The sequence below is a fragment of the Fusarium redolens genome, assembly GCF_020744475.1.
Source record: "Fusarium redolens strain MPI-CAGE-AT-0023 chromosome Unknown BKA55scaffold_5, whole genome shotgun sequence".
NCBI classification, from domain to species: Eukaryota; Fungi; Ascomycota; class Sordariomycetes; order Hypocreales; family Nectriaceae; genus Fusarium; species Fusarium redolens.
The window spans coordinates 69-25,156 of record NW_025763668.1 but is presented as its reverse complement, the minus strand read 5'-3'; the positions used below and the strand labels follow the sequence as shown (position 1 = coordinate 25,156).

At 35.4% G+C, this 25,088-nt stretch overlaps 4 protein-coding genes across 4 annotated transcripts; 3 read left to right on the top strand and 1 right to left on the bottom strand.

Annotated features, from left to right (window-relative positions):
• Positions 1-1,027: 1,027 nt before the first annotated feature.
• On the top strand, positions 1,028-3,043 carry BKA55DRAFT_293401 (uncharacterized protein). The gene is made up of 4 exons (XM_046185557.1): positions 1,028-1,109; positions 1,162-1,251; positions 1,306-2,163; positions 2,212-3,043. The coding sequence occupies exons 1-4, from the start codon at positions 1,057-1,059 to the stop codon at positions 2,858-2,860; spliced, it is 1,650 nt and encodes a 549-aa protein (XP_046051528.1). The 5' UTR covers positions 1,028-1,056; the 3' UTR covers positions 2,861-3,043.
• A 182-nt stretch (positions 3,044-3,225) lies between these two features.
• BKA55DRAFT_591669 (enolase C-terminal domain-like protein) lies at positions 3,226-4,825 on the bottom strand (the record flags this gene model as incomplete). The annotated part of the gene is made up of 5 exons (XM_046195277.1): positions 3,226-3,558; positions 3,621-3,808; positions 3,862-3,931; positions 3,982-4,587; positions 4,640-4,825. The coding sequence occupies 5 exons, from the start codon at positions 4,823-4,825 to the stop codon at positions 3,226-3,228; spliced, it is 1,383 nt and encodes a 460-aa protein (XP_046051527.1).
• Positions 4,826-6,593: 1,768 nt separating this feature from the next.
• Positions 6,594-10,097, top strand: BKA55DRAFT_561660 (uncharacterized protein). Its single transcript, XM_046192175.1, has 5 exons — positions 6,594-7,599; positions 7,658-7,689; positions 7,746-9,094; positions 9,146-9,411; positions 9,465-10,097. Exons 1-5 carry the CDS (start codon positions 6,993-6,995, stop codon positions 10,019-10,021), a joined length of 2,811 nt encoding a protein of 936 aa, XP_046051526.1. The 5' UTR covers positions 6,594-6,992; the 3' UTR covers positions 10,022-10,097.
• A 2,684-nt stretch (positions 10,098-12,781) lies between these two features.
• Positions 12,782-14,672, top strand: BKA55DRAFT_507159 (uncharacterized protein; the record flags this gene model as incomplete). The annotated part of the gene is made up of 4 exons (XM_046187325.1): positions 12,782-13,288; positions 13,339-13,463; positions 13,523-13,732; positions 13,787-14,672. The coding sequence occupies 4 exons, from the start codon at positions 12,782-12,784 to the stop codon at positions 14,670-14,672; spliced, it is 1,728 nt and encodes a 575-aa protein (XP_046051525.1).
• Positions 14,673-25,088: the final 10,416 nt, after the last annotated feature.

The following is a 25,088-nucleotide window of genomic DNA, read 5'->3' as shown; positions in this document are numbered from 1 at the left end:
CTGCAATGTTATCTATATGTGAATCCTGTGTATAAGTGATGGTTTAAAATATAGCTTAATGTCTATGGATTCTCTGCATAGCGCGCAGAGACCCTTCAACCTTGGCACCAGATCGAGGTTCTTTTCTTTCCATTGATGTTGCTTCGAACTCTACTGCAAAGAAGGGGTTTGTTCTTTGTCTCGAACCATTTCAATAATGTTTTTCCGAGCAATAGAATATAATACAATTTATTACGCCCCAGTAGTCTGTTCTGACTGATAGGGCACTAATCACTTATGCTTGCAGACAAAGCCTGGTAAGCAAGCTGGCAAGACATATGCGATTCTAAATAGGTTAAGTTAGAGAGGGAGGGGTAGATGGCCCACAGAAAGTAAGACAGTCAAATCATTTGAAACACAAGAACGCTCGGATCTTGAAAGGTTCTTATGATTGGACGCGGATAAGCGGCAGCGAAAACCCAAGCAGAAAGCGGGTGTAGGCGGCATTGGCGAACCGAGTAACGTTCATGGCCTCAAGCAGTTTAGGGCGTAGGCACCCTTGGGAAATTTGATGTAGGGTATCCTTAGCAGGCAAATAATAACACTTAAAGAAAACAAATAATTAGTTCCCCTGTTGTTAGTTTTTAAACTCTTAAAGCATGCTCAATCTATGGAAAGAGAGCGAAAATGTTTATAATATGTACTGTTTCAATAGATGCTCTTCTCAAGGCCTAAATTGAAAACTGGGTATGGCGGCATCCTCATATTAAATCAATGGTCAATCATCAATCAGGTAAGCTTATACCAGCCGGCCACATCTAACATCTCGTCATTTATCTGTCTCCAAGACAAATGCCCTACTGATCTTTACAACATGCCATTATGCTGTTGAATATGCATTTCCAATGTAGATGAATGAGAGTATTCTCAATCTTAAATCTTTCCAAGACACACATGACCGGTGCATTATAAATCCGTCCCGTCGGGTCCGGCGATGCGGGGTTATACTGTTTTAGACGCACATTAATTACTGTAACTTTTTTTTTGTCGGCCATATATGCTTCTCCAGAACCAAACATGAGCTTCCATCGGCAGAGGGTAGCATTGGCATGTACTTATTGCCGCCACCGGTAAGCTGCCTGTCACAAAAGATAGATGCGTAAGTTGCTGAGCTGGCACTAGGAAACGGCGATGTGACGCCACCAAACCCAGATGCAATAATTGCACCAGGTCAGGAGTGGATTGTCATTATGATGATGGCCCCTCGCAAAGGTATGGGCATGTCATGATCTATACTGAACGCAGGGTCTAACGATCGTGTAACAGAATTGATACTTCTGGAGGCACAAAGGAAATAATAAGTCGGCTGAAAGACATCAAAGACATACTGGTTGAGCAACAGCAGCACTTAACAGTCTTATCCTCCCTAAACCATTCTCAGCCAGCTTCTCGCGTCAGCTTATTGCACGGCGTTACATCCAATGCAAGTGATGGATCACCAATGAGTGCTTCTACGAATGGGACGCAAGCTACTGACGACGAGTCTCCGCAATTCTCCTCTCATATGAGAAAGCCGTCAGATGTAGTTGCATCTGAACCGATGAATATTCCGGCCGAGCACAAGACTTCGTCAAGTTACCTCCTGGGTCTCCCAGCTGTGAAAATTCTAGTGGGTGAATATCCAACAAACCTGTTCTTTCTGTTAGAGAGCCAGAGTCCTCTGCCGCCGGAGCTGTCTCCGGAGCAGTGGCAGAATTCGTTGCCTCCTTTCCAAATGGAACGATCGTTACTTGACCACCTAGTTGCTACCTTCTTCTCGTCAGTACACGTTAGCCATCCAGTACTTGATCAAGCAGAGTTCACAGAGATCTACGAAAGATTCTTGGAAAAGGGGGCAGACTCGAGCACAGAGTCAGCTTTATGCATGACAGTGTTTGCTCTTGGTGCCGTTTCCAGCTTGCCAATAGGTTCATGCGATCCGCAAACCTCTCTCAATGGTACGAAATACATGAAATATGCTCTACCGACGCTCATGCTCCGCTCATTATGGTTGTTTTCCTTCGATCTCGCACTAGCTCAGGCACTTGTACTGGCGAGTGTCTATTTTGCGTATATCGTCCGTCCGCTTCATAGCTGGCGACTCATATACTTGGCTACCAATCTTTTACAACTGAAACTTTCAAGGTCAGAGTTTCCAACTGTCGGAGAGTTAATTGCTGATTAGATTACCAGCTTGGATTGCCAAAAGCAAACGCTCAATACCGAAGTAGATATCCTACGGCTATTTTGGTCTTGCTTTATCATCGAATGTGACAGGCTTGCAGAGCTAGAGCTACCTAGAAGCAGTCTTCAAAAATTGACTGATGATGCGAACCTACCCCGATGTGAGAATCTGGATGATATTCACATGACAGCGTATCTGGCCGAAATATCTATCCGACGACTTTTAAACCGCATACACAACTCCCTGTATCCAAGAACACCAAACGCTCTCAACACGTCTCTTTCTTCGACCTCACTCATGGCACCAGAAGAGTTTTCTATTGACGAGTTAACTTCGATAACCTCTGTCTGTGAGGAACTGCACAGTCAACTCGACTTGTGGCATGCAGCTATCCCCGAGCAGTTCCGGCCACCACTGAATCTTGAGGAATTAGACAATGACAGGATATCTATATTGAGAATTCGATACTTTGCTGCAAAACATATCATATATCGGCCTTTTGTTCTCCATGTTGCAACACACACGAGCTCACAGATTTCAAGTGCCATTATCGAGAAGGCAGGTATTTGCATCGAAAGTTGCAGCTTGTATCTTTACCACACCGCTAAAATACTTCGGGCCCCAAGTCAATACACGTGGACGTTTGCATTGTCGTAAGTAACTTGTGTCAGGCTGCAGTTACTTATACTAAATCATCAAGCCAGGACGCTCGGGGCTGTGATCATACTGACATTGTCGTGGCTCAATTCAGAGCTCCGGTGCTTTATTCCTGACGTGGACAGCCTACAAAGTCTGGCCATTGATAACCTGAGTCAATGGAATGTTTCCAGTATCTCTGATGTTTTGGCAATACTTGAGGAGATAAGGAGGAAGACACGTCTTCGATCAAGAGTCTGAACGATCTAGGATCTTGATAACGCTGTTCATGTCATTGTCCGGATTGAATTTCACGGCACTATGTAAGAGAACGGGGTGTTGAAATATAGAACTTGATTGATGTATAAGAGGAGTTGATTTAAATGTTATAGCTCGCCGCCCGTGGGCTGTGCGATAATCTTTAACCCGATTTCAGATGTCCAGAATTTGCCATCAGGATAAGTATACTTTTCGAGCGCCTCATCAGTGTAGCCAGTAGAGTAACCAGGTGACAATGGCGTGACATAGTGAGTATTGACAATCTTGGAGGGATGTCGCAAGTTTTCGCGGTGGCTGTCTGCATTTTCCAGCATTGACTTGCGTCCACTGATAGCAACATAGTCAATCGTGCTGAGATGGGATGTGAGTTCTGTCAAGCCCATTGCACCATTGTGCGGAACGCATGGAATATTGAACTTGAGGGCCATCAACATGACGGCCTAGAACGAGGATGATTAGCTTGGGACGTGAATTTATAGTAACAATCCTTGTGCGGACTCACAAGACATTCGTTTACGCTGCCAAGTCTGACAGCATCAATTTGGGCAACATCAGTTGCTTCCGCTTGCAATAACTGTTTGAAAGTGACTCTGTTTTGTGCTGCTTCGCCTGTGGCAACACCGACGCCATATGGCTTCAGCGCCTTGCGAATTGCTGCGTGTCCCAGCACGTCGTCGGGGTTTGTGGGTTCTGCAGAGAGTCAATAATGTATTTCTAGCTGGCTGAACGAAATTGAGGCATACCTTCAATAAAGACCGGCTTGAACTCCACCAAATGCTTCATGTACTCAATAGCCTCGGGAACGCTCCAGACCTATTTTTCAATGTTAGTGTCGGCTATCATAAAGCGGAGTGACCACTTGCCTGGTTAGCATCAATCATGATCTGGTAATCATTATCGTAACCCAAGACGTCTCTCACAGCAGACAGTCTTTCTCTATCGGCCTCGATGCTGGTCCCGACTTTGAACTTGAAGACCTTGTATCCCTGGGCCAACGTCTCATGCAAAACCTCCTTCATCCTATCGCCAGAGAATGCCAACCATCCCGCTGATGTTGTATAGGCTGGTACGGCAACATTATCGAACGCCTCCTTCAGCCGCTTTTCCTTGCCTTTGGCAGTCTTTCGGAGCATACTGGTGGCTTCTTCTGGTGTGATGACATCGGTGATATACCTGAAATCGATGCAGCGGACAATCTCCTCGGGACTCATCTCACACACGATCTGCCATACCGGAAGGCCTAATATCTTGCCCCAGAGGTCCCAAACAGCATTAAGTACGCCAGCAACAGCCAAATGTGTGACGCTCTTCTCAGGACCGATCCATCTGTACTGGGAGTCAGAGACCATATATCGCCAGGTCTTGCCCATGTTGCGAGTCAACTCATGCATTGTCTTTCCAACTACGCGCTTCGCGAAGATGTTCAGAGCCATACAAATGAGTTCACTTCCTCGACCGTTGCTGAAAGCCTATCTTACCATTAGCATTAACCCTACTGGTATTGACCGCAACTGGACTGACAATGCCTTCACCAATTAAATCACCGTGATCGGTATGTAGTTGAATGTATGGATGCGACCCATTCGTGCCAACATGCATAGCATCTGAGCCAACTCCGTCGAGACTAGTGGGGAACCTAATATCGGTAACGGTGAAGCTGGTGATGGTGATATCATTAACTTCTAAGGGTGTCTTTGAGGATGGCATTGTAACGGCGTGAACAGGAGATGAAACAAGTTCTGGGGTTTCAAGGCTGAACCCTATGATTCGATTTGCACATCGTCTTGGAAATGATGAGGGGGCTTTTAAGGTGATTATAGGCCTGTGGAACTGTCCCATTAATGGCAACAAAGAATGCGGAAGTCAGATCCGCAAGCTGGGGTGAGGATTGCGGGGTTCGGTGTAAACAAACATCCTTACGCGAGCCAGCGGGCTTATCTGCCGACTATCCCCGCCAGCGCAAAATCACAGCTCTAACGACGTGCTGGGCTGCCATGTATCCCCTCCCCTCCAAATACTGGTCAATGTGGTTCGACGAGGGAAACTGGATAAAATTGTATGCACACGAATTGATATGGAGAGCTGTTTACATAAGAACTCACGAGCTTGCGTTATGGGCTAACCAGTCCGCGTATGGTGTTTTGTGGCGCAGCATGCGTCTTCCGTCAGCGGCTGTTGAGGTCTTTGGGCACTTATTATAAACCCAGTCATCCATTTCTCACATCCCTCAAACTTTCCGTTCCCCGCATTAAAATATCCACTACCTATTTTGACCCTGGCACACTCAATCAAATATCTCTCAATTACCTTTGCCCAAAATGCCCCCCGTCCTCGAACTTACGGGCTGCGCTGAATTCGAAGAACTGTTGCAAAACTGCAAAGTTATTATCCTCGAAGCAGGGGCTACCTTATCTGCACTCTACAACAAACGCGCCCCCTTCAAGAAGATATCTGATGAATAAGGTTATGGGACTGTGAAATATGCTTTCACGAAATGTGCTGCCAATAATATCCTCGGGATTCCTCATCTTTATTAGGTTTGAGGAATGAAGGAGTGATAGCCACCAAGCTTACTGCGACTCAAGTAATGACGCTCTTAAGAGTGTAAACTTTTGGCTAGGAATTGGCAAGATATCAATGCGAATGGACTTGTGGAATTGCAAATATGGCGGATTTGGTAACTGAGTATGAAAGTTTAGATGTAATTATGTAGGATCTTTAAGTAAATCCTGTTAAACGCATTGTTTTATACTGGCAGTTTTGCAAGCTCAATATACATAACTAAATAATTGCAGCGTGGCTGAAGCTTTAATATGTGTTAGTATGTATACTTGCTTAATTATATATTAATTATTACTATGCTGGTTGACTTTACATAATAAGTTTTATCTCCCAATTAAAATACACTATAGATAACACTTCAAGGCTACATGATCGTAATAGTACACAGCCGAGGCTTAATGTAAACGACTGGTAGTTACATCCTTAATTCGTTTGGCCACTGCCTCCGCATGCAATGTATGCATTGACAGAGACCGGTTCCCCAAGGAAGCGCGACATAGTTGGCGAGAGGCCAACGCTAGACGCGGACGTCCTAGTGGTGTCACTGCTGGACGGGTGAGTACGAGTGGTTCAGTTAATTGATGGGACATGTCAGACAAACCTTGTGACAGAGGAGGATGACCCCTGATTTGGTAATATTGAAACATTTGACGATGGGGTTGGCATTGTTTACATGGAGTAGATTACAACATTTATAAGAATTCTTGTTGTTTTGGTTTCTTCCGGATTCCGGAACTTCTCTTGTCGTGAAGACCTCAGTAGATCTTATGTAGGCCTGGAATCTCATATTGGTATACTTTGCCTTGCATACTCATTTGCGAGCTAGCTTTTCGTAATGCGCAGTATATATTGCTTAGCCACTTCTACGCAATGTCCCCTTTTGCTGAACATTCATTTTCTTTATTTCTACAGAAGTAAATATTTGCGGCCTGTTGTTCTGCGATCCCCAGTTATGCGCATGCGCAAAACTACAGGAGAACCCCACCACCCTGTTTCTATACCCCTGCTCAGCCTATCACTCTATACCCAAATGATATGATGCGACATGCAGGTCGCCTGAACGCCTTGTAGGCTGCAGTTTGCGAACCATGGCTCAAGCAGAAAGCCTAGCCAGCCGCTCCAGGCGACCCAGGGGCGGTTAGCAACATTACCGAAACATGGACATTGAGCCACTTTGACGACAGTTGTTTTTTCCCTTTGTACACCTCACATACTAATCCGCGCATTTAATTCTTTACCGACTTAATTGTACTGTACGAGTGTAACGCCGTCGCCTTGGCCCTATCAAAGCCCATTATTATACCCGCCCGCCATGTCCTCGTCTAAACCGCCAGCTGCCGAAATGGCACCCAGGACCAGGCCTGAAAAGAGCCAACAAACCACGGATGCAAAGCCTCAATCCTTGCGTGAGCGTCTCAAGCACAAAGGAAGACATTACTTGAACAAAGCCCCGGGTTTGCTCCCCTCTTACACCAAAGCACGGCCTTCCTCTCGGTTGATGTCTAATACCCTCAAAGAGAAGATGGCGGTTCTTTGGAAGGAAGGAAATTCCTCGCCGACAGCGGACAATGACCTGGATCTTCCGAGGGACAATAGCTCTACCGGTTCGAATGCGCACAGCATTGTACAAGAGCCGACCGGGTTACACCAACATCCTGTAGAACAAACGGCCTCTCTCTCGGATGATCTTTATTTGAAGCCAACGACAGACGGGACCGATGCAGAGGGCCCTGCAGACAAACCCGAAAGCCATCACCGATGGATCAAGGGCTATCCGGGGGTGAGAAGGAAAAGAGTTACCTCGACGCCTATCCTGCCTCTACATTTGGGTGAGCTCACGGGAGTGGGTAGCCAATACGACGTTGCCAACAGGCCGGCATCTGCGTTGATTTTGGGCCCGTACGACATAGATTTGAAAGGTAGATGAATGCTCAATTCCCACTTACCTTTTTTCCGACCATGTTAATTGTGGCCCAGAAAAAGACGATGTTATACGTCGGCGCAGCCTGGTTTGTAACCTCTTTTTCTGTTTCGGACTAATCTATATGCTGATATTTTGCTTCAGAGTCAACCAGTGACCTCATCTTGTAATACAAATATCCCCGAGTATGGCCAGAATTTCTCTTTCGCTAAATACAACCCATCCGAACTCGACCTTCTGCGAAGACTTTCCGAGGACACATTTCAAGCCTCGACGTCTGCCCGAGACTCGACCTTCAGCTTTACACGGCCTTCTTCCATAATCTCAGCAGCTAGCACCTACGACTCGTCCATTGGCAGGGCCAGTTCCACGCCTTCCCGCAGACGATCGCTATTCAGAAAGACCCTGTCATCCTCTTCATCTCTCAACATATACCGTGAATCGTTACGTAACTATCGAGATCATGACAAGACTCCTGTGCCGCCTATCCCGTACCTCGACCCGCAAACCAAGGAACGACTCTCGGCATCGGCAAATGTTCCAGTATACCAACAACTCATCGCTGCTTCAGAACCCACTGAGTCAATCACGTCCCTTGTATCAACTAAGGATAGTTCGTTGACCGTGTCTGATCAGGTGGCCTTGGCTGGTTGGGTTGCCCAGCAGCGTCGTTTGAACAAAGGTCTGCTCCTCTCTTCATCATTCAATACACCAAAAGTACAATCGTCGCTTGTTGGTGGACAGTTTCAGGTTGAGGAGAACCCCGACGAGGAGTTGAGCACCATAGAAGAACGGCTCTCAGATGCAGGACTCTCGAGTGAGTCGATGCGTAGACTGAGTATGGATGATCACGTTGATAGAGGCCACCTCTCCAGCGCACGGATCCATCCAGCCAAAGGAATGATATCATCTACAGGGACGAGAACTGAGACCACAATGGATGTTCGTTCTGCAACTCTCTCTAGCAAAGATGCTACGGAACATGGGAATACTCCTGACACATCTGTGGCAGAGACTGATACAAGCGAAACCGACGAGTCCATGTCTGACGTCTCACGACAAACAGATGAGTCTTTTGAAGAAGCTTTTCTCGCTGCTTCTCTGGACCCAGTCCTTCTACCTTCTGTCACCGCCTTGAAAGAAACAGTCACTGCACTGGTAGTCCAACGGGTTGTCGACTGGGTGAAAACATGCTCGCCAGGGCTCAACCGGAATACAGGCCCTTCTGACTCTACGCAATTTAGTGGTCAAAATGGTCCACCGGCTGAAAGTGATGGCAATAACAAGAAGAGGGGAATCGATGATAGCGAGAATGAAGGTGATGATACCAATACTGGCGGCAGAGGAAACGGAGATGATCATGAAAAACGTCGCAAAACAGAAAACGCGCCATCAGGATCAGTACCAAATCTCGCCTGCCCCTTTGTTAAAGAATATCCCGGAAAGAAATGGCCTCGGTGCCAAAAGGGCTGGCCAAGTGTACATCGGATAAAGTGCACAAGCCTATATACTACAGTAAAGACACAATTGGCTAACTACAATAGGGAGCATATTTATCGTTCTCACAAAGCGCCAATTCATTGCAAGAGATGTTTTACCATAGTCAAGACAGAGAAAGAACTTGATGCCCATCTCCGTCAAGAACCGGCTTGCGAAGTCGTCAATCCATCCAGAGAAATGCCAGGTATCAATAACGAGACTAAAGAGCGTCTCAAGTCAAGGCGGGGCATCCAGAATATCTCCGAAGAGGAAAAGTGGAAGCATATGTACAAGGTTCTATTTCCAGAAACCGAAGATATACCATCACCATGTAAGTTCTATCTGGGACATTTACTCAGAAGGGTTCTATTGACCTCTGTCCAGATTGTGACTTGCAAACCCTCGAGGCGCCCATGACTGCAGAAGCGCGAGCTCAATATCGCAGCTTTCTCCGACAAGAAGTTCCTGCCCGTGTGATACGAGATATAAACGCCAATGTACGAAATATGCCAGGGTTTCAGTTTAGCTCCGAAGTATCTGAGCGTTCGCTTTTTGAAATGGTATCTTCTGCAGTCTGGAATGCCTTTGACGAAGTCTTGCCGAGCCTGTTAGCCCCATCGGAGCGCAGGGATTTCCCAACAAGCGATACGCCAGTCACCGAGGTTCTGGCTGAATCTCAGGATCAGAGATTGTCTGTTCCCTCATTGGCTTTTCGGGATGAGCCAGATTTGTTAAATTTATATCGTGAACTTCCCGTTGTCGGAAGCGAGGCAGCACAAGGCTTTGATGATATAAGTATAGAGGATCCAATTGCTGGCTTGGGCCTGTTGGATCCTGGAATTGTTCCAGCTAGAAATCTGGACTTCGAAGAGTTGGGGGAGTTTGGGAATAGTCTCAACCCTGTTGTTTATGACTTTAGCTTTAACTTTCTGTCACATTAAGATATACAAAGGATATAATATTAAGCCCTCTTAATTAAGTAACTTTATAAAAATAAATAATAATCTATTTAATAAGTAAGCAAGCCTAGACATAAAGATAACTTAGATGCTAAGACTAGAGCTGTGTTAACAAGCCTCTTTAGAACTCCGTTAAGGACCCCCTTAGAGTACAAGAGAAATATCTTTAAGGGGAAGGAGAAGACTATAAAGTTAACAATAATAATAATGAGGATGGCAGCGGCAGGAATAAGAGCGGCTACCTAAAGAGGAGAGGAATATGGTAGTAATTAAGGTCCCTAGCGCGGCCCAGGCATACACCTTAAGCAAGCCTAATAACCTTTATAATCTTTATTAACATTACAGAGATAGCATTTAGAAAGTCAAGCAGGGCGCAACATAATGCAAAACAGCGCGATAAATACAGTTACAGATAGCAACAATATAAATACTAAGAACCTCTAAAGCCGGCTACAACTACGCAGTATATTATCCCGAATGGAGTTAGCGCTTAAGTACGCTATTATTAACTCTCATTTTTTTGCAAATAATATATGCCGGAGGCAGCTGTTAAGTTAGGGATAATTAACCTAGTGATAGGACGGACTCCCGGACCTCCTCGTCCGATTTAATCGGCGAGGTCTGAACTCTGAATGTGGCTGACTGAAACTTCAATAGTGGCGTTAATGATCGACACTCCCCATTCCCGCAAGCCCGTGCACGCCTGTGCGTACTCTCAAATGAGACCAATCATTCTGCACACCTGTATACCACGAGGTTTCAGAAATTTCTGCTTTGGGTGCGGCCTGCATAAGCGGAGACGCACCTAAGAAACCTCATTGCCTTCGTCTGATCATTCTCTAAAGTCGTATGACTTTAAAAATCTGTTTGCTACCTTCAAAGGATTGTCTCCGCTGGGCCATTCTCAGGGCCAAATTGAAGCTATTAGGAGATACTTATAGCCAGTACCTGTAGGCTCATCAGAGGATTTAATCCTAATGGCTTAAGAGTATGTCACACCATCACCGCCACTAGGTGCTAAACCAGCTTAACGCTCAGTCCACAGCCGCTCTGACCCCCAGAAGCCTGGATGCGTTCTACATAACAAGGGATTATCTCGCTCGGAGCCACTTTATTACTCAGAGCGTGGGGAGTTCTGCCACAGGCCGGAACAGGAAATGTATAGGGCTTTAGGTCATTATGTCTTTATGCCCTTAGGTTTTCAAGAGTAAAACATACCAATTAGTTAAGCCCCACTATACTAATTAAGAGAGCAGGATGGTTTACTCCTAATTAGGGCTAAAACCTTTAGGCAGACTTTTTTTATTCCTTAAATCTTAAGTAATATTCCTTTAATTAATTATATATCTTTATTATAATTACTTTTAAAAGCTTAAATTAGTAAGAACATAGCATTTTCTAAATATATCTTAAATATATAATAAAGCTATTATAACTATTTAATTTAAGGTTTAAGAGATATATAAAAATATAATAATAATATAAAAAGAAAATAATTAAATTAATAAATACTTAATTATAGCTTTTATAACTATTTTATATATAAAGTTAAGTAAAATAAAATATAAAATAGAAGTTTATATTAATTAAAAGAATAGTAAAAATTAAGCTTAAGTACTTTTACCTTATTATAAGCTTAAATAAACTAACTTATATTACTATATATATAATTAAAGTATAATATATTATAGTATATTATAGCTTTAAACTTATTAAATCTGTAGAAAATACTATATAACCTTAAGCCTATAAGATAAGTAGAAATCTTATTTTTAACCTTAATTTATTAAATAATAGGGTTAGAAAGTTATAAAACTATTAGCTAATATGTATAAAAGTAAAACATATTAACTACAGCTTAATTAAACTGCTATTAAATTCTTTAATAGCATTTTTAATAAGGGAATATAGTAATAGCCTTATGTAAGAAGGAGATATAAGAATTCGCGAGTCTAGCCGGTTTTTGCAATCTTTTCCATTAAACATAGATAAGGCCCCCACCACACCGGGCTGATTTACTGGGCTGATTTACCTGTCACAATGACGATTTTAAAACTGTGGCTTACCCAGTCGGATACTATCCCGACCCAGCTGATTGACTGGTTTGTTCATGGGAACCCACTCTACCAGAACGTTGCTGAGCGTTACTCAATCGTTTAGTATGATTTGCGTGGTTATCTTGCGTCCGAGCACCACAAACAACGAACTATCGCACATACCATTATCCGGGACATGTGGAGTTGAGCTTTGAGGCTCGGGCCTCGGCACTTCCATGCAGTTGACCCATGGATTAGCACGACCCATGAGTGCGGGTTGACACTTTGGGGCCCGACTGTTGAAATGAGTTAAGCGTAGGCTCACGAGACTGGAGTGCCAGGGGAGCGAATGTGAGAAGTGATGTAGCTAACCTGCTGGGGCGTCAGGGGCTAGGGGAAGCCACGTTTCTGCCACTTACTGGGCTTTATTCTTCTTTCTCCAAGGGCGCTCTGACACAAATTTTCTCATGTAGGTAGAGCATCATGTGTGTGTAGAAGCATTTGCTTGCCGCCAGTCGCCTATTAACCCCAACTGCATGAAAGTATTTAAAACTCCTTTGTCTCTACTTCTATACCTATTATTAAGTACTACATTACTTTCCACACATTCCTTATAACAGAACAAATATCTCCTTGATCTCATTTAAAGCTCTCGTCTTAAATCCTCTTAAGACCCAGAAAAATCTTGTTTTCCTCAGAACCAGCCATGGACCTTAGTTCTATAAATACGGCTTTGGGGTTAACGCGGAGAGACGAGGAGAAGCCTCATGCCCGTTTCGAAGGATTAGGCACCTTTTGGATCGTGTTCTCGACAGTCTGGACCGTCCTCTTGGTTGCTGGCATGGTATTTCTCTATCGTCGACGTAATATGCCAATCCTTAGAATTCGCGGCCTTCTTCTTTCGTTTAGTGCTGTTGTTCTACTCCATTTCTACTGGCTCGCCGTTCAGTGGGTTTACGTCGTCGCGCTTCTCTTCCCGCCCACTATTGAGTTCTGGATCATGAGCATCTGGCTTCCATTTGGCGTCGCTTTATTCCATGCTTCCAATAGTCGCTTCCTTTACGTTGCTAAATCTCAAAAGAAGTTGTTCGCTGGCGATAATGCTGGGCCAAAGTCAGAACGAGTTCATAAACGTGGCCTGGTTGGGCGTTATTGCAGGCTCGATTATACCATTAGAATGCTGGTCCTTGTCGGCCTTGGTATGCTATTCCAGGTAGGAAATTTTGAAGCCATGATTAGACGGGCAAGACTTACATAATATAGCTCCTCTTAACTATCTTCATGTTCCTCGTTTCGCGCAAGTTTCACAACTCGTTTGGAATTCCCGGCACAGAGGTTACTGGCACAGACTCGCAGCGAATGGCAGCAGCCCGTAAAGGTTGGGAATGGTATATTAATCTTACCAAGAATTCAGTTACTGGCATCCAGGACGCTAACACATGTTTAGGTGGCCTTCTATTGTTTGGCAACTAGTCTGGGCTTGGGTTATCGCTCCAATTATTCTATGGAAGTCTCGAAACATCCGCGATACCCTAGGATGGAGAGTTCAAACCATTGCATGCTGTTTGGCTAACCTCCACGCCGCTCCAATGTGGCTTATCGCTCTCTATATCCCTGCCATGGCACCCGTTAATAGTGTTTTCGTTCCTCCTCAATGGTACGTTTAAGTCAGAGCCCCGTTCGCGTGATGCATCTTGTTAACTTGACCCAGGATCGCCCTCTCCATTATGATTCTTGAGATCCTTACTATCTTCCTTCCCTGTTGGGAGGTCCTCAAACACCAGTCCCTTCAACAAGAAACTCTCGATATTATTGCTCACTGGGAGTCTAACAAGACCCTAGCCCAAGGCAGCGCGAAATCTATTACCACTAGATCGACGACGCTGGCAGGCTCGTCGCGGACTGCTAGGTCTATCAGAAGTCAGATCTCTAATGAAAGTATTTTTACTATGGGGGCTCTTGAATATGTCCTTGAATGCAACCCAGAGCCCCTTCAACAGTTTTCTGCCCTTCATGACTTTTCCGGCGAGAATATTGCTTTCCTTAGAGCTATCACCGAGTGGAAGTTATCTCTTCCTGCCTCTATCCGAGATCCAAAGAGCCGAGAGAATTCCGCGGCTCAAGAACTTGTCTATGAACGATTCAACAGCGCGCTTCGCATCTATGTTAACTTTATCAGCGCTCGAGATGCCGAATTCCAGGTGAACCTCTCATCTCAAGACCTACGAAAGCTCGAGAATGTATTTGAGGCATCGGCTAGGACTCTTTATGGAGAGAAACGCGCAGTAGACCCCGCTCTGCCCTTCGAATCATTCATGATGACCTCACCAGCCAATGTCAACTCTTCTGGTGCGTCTGCCCATGGATCCGAAAACGGAATCATCACTGCTTCAATAGAAGTTAGTGATAGGGCTCTCTACTGGGGAGATATCCCAGAGGATTTTGATAGCAGCATCTTTGATGATGCTGAGGCCAGTATCAAATATCTGGTCTTGACAAATACTTGGCCTAAGTTCGTCAAGGACAAGCACTGTTCTTTAGCATCTACCGACAACCTGGAGTCGGGAAACGTTATCCTCACCACTAGGTCTAAATAGGTGTGTAAATTTGTCGAGTTTAGACTTCACCATAGATGCCTTAACTACCTCGAGATATAATTACTGCTATTTACATGTATAATGTAATGATGAATAGTTTTTCCTTTCTTATTAGATGCAACCTCCACTTGAAAATGTCATACGCTGGGAAGGCCCTTATGATTAGTCTTCCATTCTTCCATACGCACCTTAACAACGAGCTGGACGCCTTGTTCTTATATCCCCAGAGTTTAACTCTACTTGCCTAATATTGAGGTCACGAATTGAGTTACGTCCTTGCTTCCGGACCGATTCCAGCTATTTTCTGATATCTTCACTTCCTTGGCGAGTTCCCTAGATCGTATCTGAAACTATAGGCAGCCTCCTTGGTGTTGTAGGACCGAAAGATCCGCAACGTTGCTTCTCCTTAGGCTTTAACGCCTCTAATGCCTTGGTGGCATTAACAGGATAGATTCCAGCCACTTTAAACCATCTCCGGATGTTGAGGCGATTTATAGCTCTTGCTGAGGCCTTCTGGTAAGCCTCTAAAAAGAGTTGTTGCTGTCGTGGAGATGTCGCCTCGTAAGCTCCCTAATTCCTTATCAACTGGTGATCGCACGTTTTTAACGGGCCAAATACCGTATTATTGAGAGGTTTAGTAATATGTGATGAATGTGAGGGAAGCCAGCTGAGCCAAACGTTATGTAACCAAGCCTTTTTCTATTAACTCTGCAGTTATATGTGAACTGTGTTGGTTGACTAAAATCCTTCAAAGGGACGGGTGTGGCGGCTCTGTTTCCTACAGGAATGCCTTGATAAACCATCTCATAAAGATATCTGCGTTGCTCCAGTCCGTGGGACTCGTAGCGCACTTCTAATAGGGGAGAAGCTTAGGAAACCACTGCCTCTGAAGCTCATTTCAGCAAATACAACATAAGGAGTACGATGCCGGCCATCGGCAAATATAGCTTCGAGTATACTGCTCCAAGGTTATCTTCTCAGAGATAGAGGTGAGGACCATACCGGCTACTATGCCGAGGGTAGTTTCCCCTTTCTGTACTGCAGTCTCGTTAACGTTGTAGATTTGTGAAGTTCCGGCCAGTTTCTCCCTTATTATCCAGTATAAGCCACCGTAGTACTCTTGGAGAGATTCCTGTGCCGCACATCTCTTCCTCGCAGTGTCAACGACCCGTGATGGCTTTAATTCGATACTTGGATGATGAGGGAAGAATCTATCGTCCCAGTTCTTGCCGAGGTATTTGACTTCCCCGTTGAGAGACGACAGGACCTGTGCAAAATTAACTGTTTCTTGCTTTATGAGAGGCTGGAAAGCTTTATCCCTTATAAGGATAATGTTAATTATATTTTCGTCTTGTGCAGCAGCCAGAGATTGGACTTTTCCATCCAATGAATAGTAGCTAGACAATCCATTATATTAACCATTTAATATCTAAAGAGGAATACTACTATTTTAAGCTGTGGTGCAAATCCCATAAGACTCTGCCTCTTAAATAGCTAAGCATATATTATATTTATAGTTAGTAATATATAACTTTATTTAGGAAAGAATTAATTAATTTAAATATAGGCTAATTAGCTATATATTATACTATTTAAATAAATAGGCAAATTAGATAAAGATTCTATAAGTATATATTAAAGTATTTAATTAATAAATTATTAATTATTATATATATATTAATTTACTTTAAAGGCTAATTAACCTTTTATATTTATTAAATATACTTAAAATTAAATCTATAATTTACTAATATACCTTATAAGTAAATATTATATATAATGCTATATTATAAACCTCTTTTATATAACATTATCTCTATCTTATTTATTAATTCTTAACTATCTAGGATATATTAAAGTTAATAAGTAATATATAATTATTTTTTATTCTTAGTTATATATATCTAGGAGGAGTATAGCTTCTTATATAATATCTATATTTAGTACTACTTATAAATTAAAGATAATTAAATAAATTACTAAATAAGTTAATTAAATATATTAAAATCTTATTTAAAGTTAAGTAAATCTAAAACCCTAGATTTAAAATAGTATTTAATATATTTAACATTTAATATATAATTAATAGTTAAATCTGCTAGGCTATTAAGTATATCTTTATAGCTTACTTAGAACCTAGTAAAAGCCAGGATTTAGTAAGAGGGCCGGGCTAATTAGAGTTATTACTTAGATCTTTTATTAGTATACTACCTTTAATAAGGCCTTTAAACTAGTTAAAGAGAAGGTAGCTTCTTAACTTTTATATCCTTTGTTTCTAAAATAATAAACCGCATTAATGCTAATTTATTTACCTCTTTTTAATATATATTATTCCTTATTAATAAATGCCTAATCTAATAAAATTTAATAATATATACTTGTAATAGTTAGGTCTAACTTTGTTAAACTAAGCCATGCTAGGTTTTATTATTAGCAGATTGCATAGGGCGTATACTAAGCGTTATTAAAGTATTATATCTTTTAATAGTAGATTTAATATATATTAGGCTTAATTAATATAAAGAAGTTATATTAATAGCTAGTAAGCTAGAATCTATAAAAGTGCTAATAAATATATTTTATATACTTATAGTAACTTATTATAATAAGTTAGTACTTATATATAAGTTAAAAGTCTAATTATAAGTCTTATTAAGTAGCTTATAATAGAAATAAAGAGAAAGTATAAGTTATTAATTAATTAGGGAAAATTTATAGGTTTTATGTAATATAACTATAAGGATTATAATATAATATCTCCCCTCTATTAGGTTTTATCCCTAAGACCTATATAACTCTTATTTTAACTATTTTTCTTTTAGTAGGTCTAACTTAAACTTATAATTATCCTTCTAATATTATATTAATAAGATATTAAAGTTAAAAGCTACTTATAATTAAAAAGTATAGGCGATTTTTAATTAAAAATACTAGTTTTCTTATTATATCTTATAGTTATTATAAACCTCGAAACTTGAAGTATTAGGCTAAAGAGGGTTATAAGTATTATATATAATATATATATTATAGTTATAAGTATAATAGTAAGGGTATTATTATTCTTAAAGGTTTATAAATTTTTCTTAATATGCGATTTCTATTATTAACTTATTATAGCTAATTATTTTACTACTAAGAAGTATTAGTTAAAGTATAAGGAAGAGTTAGCTAAGACTAAATTAATAAACTTATAATAGTAAGTAAATAAATAATTAAGTTATTTAATACATCTTTATTATTAAAAGAGGCAGCTATAAGAGCATAATAAAGAGATGCTTTATTATAATATTAAAACTATAGATAATTTAGAAATAGTAAATAATACTAAGTTATTTACTACTATTAAAGCTTAATTAGTAAGTACTTTTAATATTATTAACTAAGGTAAGAATTTTTTTATTAATATTATTAGTAAAAATTCTTTAGGAATTATTAGGTATTAGTAAGATATTTTAAAGCTTTTTATATATTTTTATTTTCTAGGTAATCTTTTTATTTAATTAGGTATATTCTTTATTTATTAATTATATCTATTTTCTTAATTACTTCTGCTTTATAGGCTTCTAGTCTTGTGATTTATTATAGTTTATTGCCTATTTTAACTTATATTATATTTACTGCTAATTTAAGTAATACAACATAAAAGATTAGATAGAGCCTAACCTTTAATAGTAGGTCTAGTTTATAGTTATTTTCTGAAATTTTCTATAATACCTTATAAGGTTTAATAAATTTATAGTTTAATTTATAAGTTAGTTAATTTATTTTAATATTTTTTATAACTAGGTAGATTATATCTCCCTTTAAAAAGGTTAGTCTCTTTAACTATTTTAGGTTATAATAGTTTTTTATATATTTCCTAATAAATTCAAGTTTTATTTTTATTTATTTATATAGGTTTTTAAGGTTATTACTTTTAAGTATAATAGCTAGGTTAACTGATTTTTCTTATTATATATTATAATATATATCTAGTATAAATCCGAAGTTAATATAAGCTAGTATAAGCTTTATGCTTTTATTATATATAGTATTATAAGCAAGTTAGGCTATTAGTAGTTTCTTAACCTAATTATTTTATTTATAATTAATATAATACTATAAGTATTACTTAAGTACTTAATTTATTTATTTAGTTTATCTATTAGCTTATAGTTAAAATACTATTATAAGTTTGTAATTTAGTCTAAGTTATGCTATAAGTAATTACTAAAAGGTTGCTGTAAATATAAGCCCTTTATCTAAAAGGATTTCTATAAGTAACTTATATATATTAATAATATATTAATAAAAAACATAGGAAAGTTCTTTTATATTTATTACTTCCCTATAGGGTAGATAATAAGAAAATTTTATAAGTTAGTTAATTATAACTATAATGCTATTATAAAAGATTCTAGTTAAGGGTTTTTCTAATAAAGGTAACTTTATAATAAAGTCTATTATAATTAAGTCTTAAGGTCGTTATGCTACTAAAAGTGGTTTAATTATCTATAAGGTTTATATCTTTAAGCTTTTATTCTTAGGCAGAGATTATATTATTAAATAACTTTCTTTATTATTTCCTTTATTCCCTTTATATTATATTTTCCTTATATTTTTTTTAGTATTTTTATAATGCCTTAATGGCTATATAGGGGATATTTATATATATCTTATACTAATTCTTCTCTAAGCTTATTTAGGATAAATAGTATATATAATACTCTTTTCCTATTACTAAAGGTTATTTCTTACAGGTTATAAGGTTTTCTAGCCTTAGCTTCTTTTATTTATTCTTTAAGTTTCTTACTTCTTTATATTTAAATAATAGTTTTAATTAGTTTATATTTCTTATAGTTAGCTATTAGATTTTAAATATAGCTTTTTAAGTTTATATTATTATAGATTTTATTTATAGTGTTTTATATTTTAGTATAGTCTCTATTATATAGTGTTTAGTTATAGTAATAATTAAAGATTTCTATTATATACTTACTAGGAATCTTGATTTTTCTATTAAAGTAGGTTATACTGCTTTATTAATTATAGCATAATCCTCTAAGCTAATTAATAAAGTCTTATTCTTTATTTTAATATAATAATACTTAGTATTTTAATAAGGGTTTTAGCTTCTTAGCTACTTTTATAATTATCCTTACTAGTTAGGTAAACTAATATTCTCCTTTTAAATTAAACTCTAAAAGTTATTCCTTAGTTTTAATAGTTCTTATATTAAGGTCAGGTTATCTGCTAATAGTATCTGCATATTTATTATTTATACCTCTATAATATATAATTATAAAGTCAAATTTATATAGGTATTTAGCATATTATAATTATTATTAATTTAACTTTTATATTATTATAAAATAGGCTATATTTTTATAGTTAGTAAATACCTTTATTAGATATTTACTTTTTTTAAGATAGTATTTAAATTCCTTAAAGTAGTTAATAATAGCTAGGAATTCTTTATTATAAATAAAATAGTTAAGTTTTACTTTATATATCTTATAAAAGTAAAAAGCAATAGGATATAATATACTATTATTATCTTATTATCCTATTTATCCTCTTAAGGCAAAGTTAGAAATATTAGTTTTAAGTTTAACTTACCAGTCTAGGTTAAATATTACTAAAAATAGGTTTACTAGTAATAGTCTCCTTAAGCTATTTAAAAGCTTTTTATACTTAATTACTTTATTAGAATTATTTATCCTTTTTAGTAATTTTAATAAGGGGAATAATAACTTTATTAAAGCCTTTAATAAATTATTAGTAATAGTTTATAAATCCTAAGAAGGATTATATTTCCTTTATTAATATAAGGATCTTCTATTTAGTAATTATAGTAATTTTTTACTTATTTATTTTGATTTTATTATATAAAATTTTATATTCTAAGTAGGTTACTTAAGACTAATAAAAATAGCTTTTTATTAATTTAATAAGTATATTAGCAATTTATAGTGCTTTTAAAACCTTATAGATATGTTCTTTATGCTTTTCTTTTATATTAGAGAAGATAAGGATATTATCTAAGTAGTATATTATAAAGATATTAAGGTATTCTTAAAGTATATTTATAATTATATCTTAAAATACTATAGGTATATTAATTAATCTAAAAGGCATAACCAAGTATTTAAATAGTCTATATTTTATTTTAAAGGCTGTTTTCTATTTATTGCCTTCTTTAATTTAAATAAGGTTATAGGCGGATTTAAGGTTAAGAGCTATAAATACCTTTTTACTAAATAGGCAGTCCTTAAGTTTAGTAATAAAGGGTAAGGGTATTTAGTCTTTTTTTATAATCTTATTAAGTTATCTATAAACTACTATAAGTTATAGTTTATTTATATTAGGTTTTAGTATAAATATAACTAGGTATCTAGCCGAGGATTTTAATAGTTAAATATATCCTTTTTATAATATATTATTTATCCACTCTTTAAGCATATTAAGCTTATCTCTAAATAGGTTATATATAGGGAAGAATTTTAAATTCTTTCTGTCTTTTAATATAATTTTAATATTATAATCTATATATTAAGGTAACTTAATATCTAGTTCCTTTTAAAATAGTTTCTTATAAATATAATACTTTAATAGTATATTCTTAAGCTAATTATTAAATTCCTTTAAGGCAATCTGTTTTATTTATTTAATATCTTAGTTTAATTATCTAAATTAACCTTTAAGGATTACTACTATTCCTTTAATATATTTTCTTCTGCCTTTTTTATATATATATTATATTCTTTTTAGAATAGGTAAAGGTTCTTTATACTAGACTTTACTATCCTTTTTAATTAAAGTTTAAGATCTCTTATTATTATTTTCTAAATTATCTAACTTATTATCTAAAGGATAATCTTTATAATTTATCTAGCTAGTTCTCTAGTTAATATAGGGATTATAGCATTATAGCTATAGGTATTTAAATATTAAGTTAAAACTATTTATTAAGATAATATTAAAGTTAATTCCTTAGTTTTTTCTATTTATAAGGACCTTAAGGTAATTAATCTCTTTAGTAATTTTTCTATTTTTATATTTATAATTAATTCCTTTTTTATTTATAATAATATAAATTTTTCTTTTCTCCTTATATCTCTATAATATTTTAAGTTTATTTACTATATTAAGGGAAATAATATTTATATCTACTTTACTATTTATAAGTATATTAAGCTACTTGCCCTTAATTTATACTTTTAGTTATAAGTAGGTTTTTTAACTTTATTTTATTATTATTTATAAAGCTTTTCTTAGGAGTTCTGGCTCCTCTAGCTCTTTACTTATTTATTACTTTTTTATAAATAGTATAAATCTTTTCCTTACTTACTTAAGTAATTTATATTATATTTACTATAAATATAGTTTAGGTTATCTAGGCATTTATTAGTATTAATAGTTACTAGGTATTCTCTATAGGCTATTTTCTTTATTTTATAATTTAAGGTAATATCTTTTTCTTCTTAGTTAGTAAGGGGTCTTTCTTTCTCCCCTTTTGCTATTATAAGTAAGTATTAAAGTTGTTTTTTTTTAAATTATTTAAAGATATTTTCTAAGGATTCTTTTTTAAAAAGTTCTTCCTTTTATTAGGTTATATCTTAATAAACTTTAATAATACCCTTATTAATAGCTTTATCTTTTTTTAAGTTAACTTTATATTATACTTATTATCTTTATTATATAATATATTTAACGTTCTAAATATATATTAAGGCTTTTTTATATATTTTTATATAAGCTTCTAGCCTAGCTATATAAAATCCTTTATATCTTTATATAACTTAATATCTTATTATATTAATAATTAAGTATAGTTTTTATTTTTAATATTCCTTAACTTAAACTAGGAAGTAATTATTTACTACCTTATCTTACTAGTATTATAAATAGTAATATTATATATATAATACTTATAATATCTACTTATAGTTTAGGTAATATAAATACCTTTATAGTTTTTTTTCTAATTAAATATGTTTTTCTAAAGTTATAGGATTTTTTACTACCTTCTTTATATAGGCTTAGATATAAATATTATTATCTTTTTTTATAATTGCTCTTTTTTTAGTAAGTTTTATATATTTCTAGTATTTATTATTCTAGAAATAGTTTCTAATTTTATTATATTAAGGTATAATTTTAGTATTCTAAATTATTCATTCCTCCTTATATTTAATTTTCTTAGTATTAAGTTCCCTTTATACTTTAATTACTTTAGTATAGCCTAAGTCTTTATAATATTTATTAGGTTACCTTAAGGTAGTTTTAATAAGAATATTATCTACTATTAGGTAGGGGTTATATATAATTATTTTATTTTAGATCTTAAGAAGTATTTCTAATTTCTTAAAGATTTATATTAATACTTAGTTAATACCTTAGTTAAGTTCTTTAATACTTAATTTATTATTTAGGTTAAGGTTAACTTCTTTTCCTTTTCTAACTATTACTATAACCTTATTATATTTACTAGTTTTTTTTTTTATATAAGTATTAGTTCTTATTATTTAATTTTAATTTTTAATTTTCTTTTTATTAAATACTTTACTTACTTTTATAACCCTTTTATTACTTATTTTATTTTCTTTAGTATTTAGGGTTTTTTATATTTTTAATATATTTAAGTCTTTTCTATTTAAGGGTTTTTTCCTTCGTTTCTCTTTTCCTTATTAATATTAGTATTTTATATCTTAGGCTAGGTTATTCTTCTAGTACTAGGTTAAGGTAATATTTCTTAAAAGTCTCTTTCTTATTAAGGAATAGGTTATATATTCCTAATAGTCCTAAAATTATAATAAAATTAATACTAAATATATTATATCTATCTTTTCTAATTATATTAACTATTTTAATTACTATTTAAGATTTATTATTCTTTCTTATAGTATTAATATATTTCTTTCCTTTAGGTATTAGTTTATATTTTAATTAGTTTTAATAGGGTTTTTATATTTTAAGTCTTTATATCTTTTTTACTATAGTTCTAGTAAGTAAGTTTAAATTTATTTTATTTAATTATTTTAATTTCTATTAATCCTGCTTTAGTATATAAGATATATTATTATTATTTTTATTTTAGTTAGTATTATAATAAGGTTTATTATCTTATTATTTATTATAATAAGAGTTTTAAGTTCTTTAAGTAAATTATTAATTATTAATTCTAACTACTTAATTAATATAATTTACTAAGGTTTTAGGTTTATTTTCTTTATATAATTTAGCTTATATTAGTTCTTTAAGTATATTAAAGAAAAATAATATAAGTATATCTTAATCCTAAGGTAGTTTAAATACTAATTAAAGGAATTCTACTTTAAGCTTAGATATAAACTAAGTTTATTTAAGTATTTTAATTTTTCTTTTAACTTATTTTTATTATTAATAGCTCTAAAAGCCTATTATAGGGCTTTCTTAAAAGCTAGGTAATTAGTATATAATATATAAGTTCAGGGTTTAAAGGCTTTTAGGTTCCTTTAGTAATCTAATCTTTAAGAAGTAGCTAAAACCATTATATAGCAGTGCCCTTAAGGCATCCTAATATATACCTAGTTTTATTTACTTTTTTTATAAACTAAGTTAAATAATAGGATATAAAGGCTTAATATTAGGTAAGGAATATAAAGAGTTTGCTTAGAGTTCTATTAAATATTTTAGGCAGGTTAGGCTTAAGGATTTCTTTAGTATCTTTACTATAAATAATAATATTAATAAGGTTATATATTTCCTAAAGTCTATTCTAGTTATTATTAGCCTATTAGGCTTAGAGGTTTACTACTTTAATAAGTATTTAATAAAGCTCTGCTATTTTAATAGTTATATTAATAATCTGCTATTAAAGCTAGATAATATTAAAGTTATTCCTACTCTTAAATAAGTTATTATTATTTTCTCTTATATCCTAGTTAGTAAGTAGATTATTATTAACTAGAATTAGGATAATATTAATAGTAGTATTTTACTATATAGGAATAACTAATATAGCTATTATGTTTATATTACTTAGTGTTTATATAATATAATTTAAATAAAAGCTATTAATATATAATAGTTAGGTCTAACTTTATTAAACTAAGCTATATTAGGTTTTATTATTAGTAAATTATATAAGGCATATACTAAGCATTATTAAAGTATTATATCTCTTAATAATAAATTTAATATATATTAGGCTTAATTAATATAAAGAAGTTATATTAATAGCTAATAAGCTAGAATCTATAAAAGTACTAATAAATATGTTTTATATACTTATAGTAACTTACTATAGTAAGTTAGTATTTATATATAAGTTATAAGTCTAATTATAAGTCCTATTAAGCGGCTTATAATAGAAATAAGGAGAAAGCATAAGTCGTTAATTAATTAGGGAAAATTTGTAGGTTCCACGTGACATAACTGCGAGGATCGTAACAA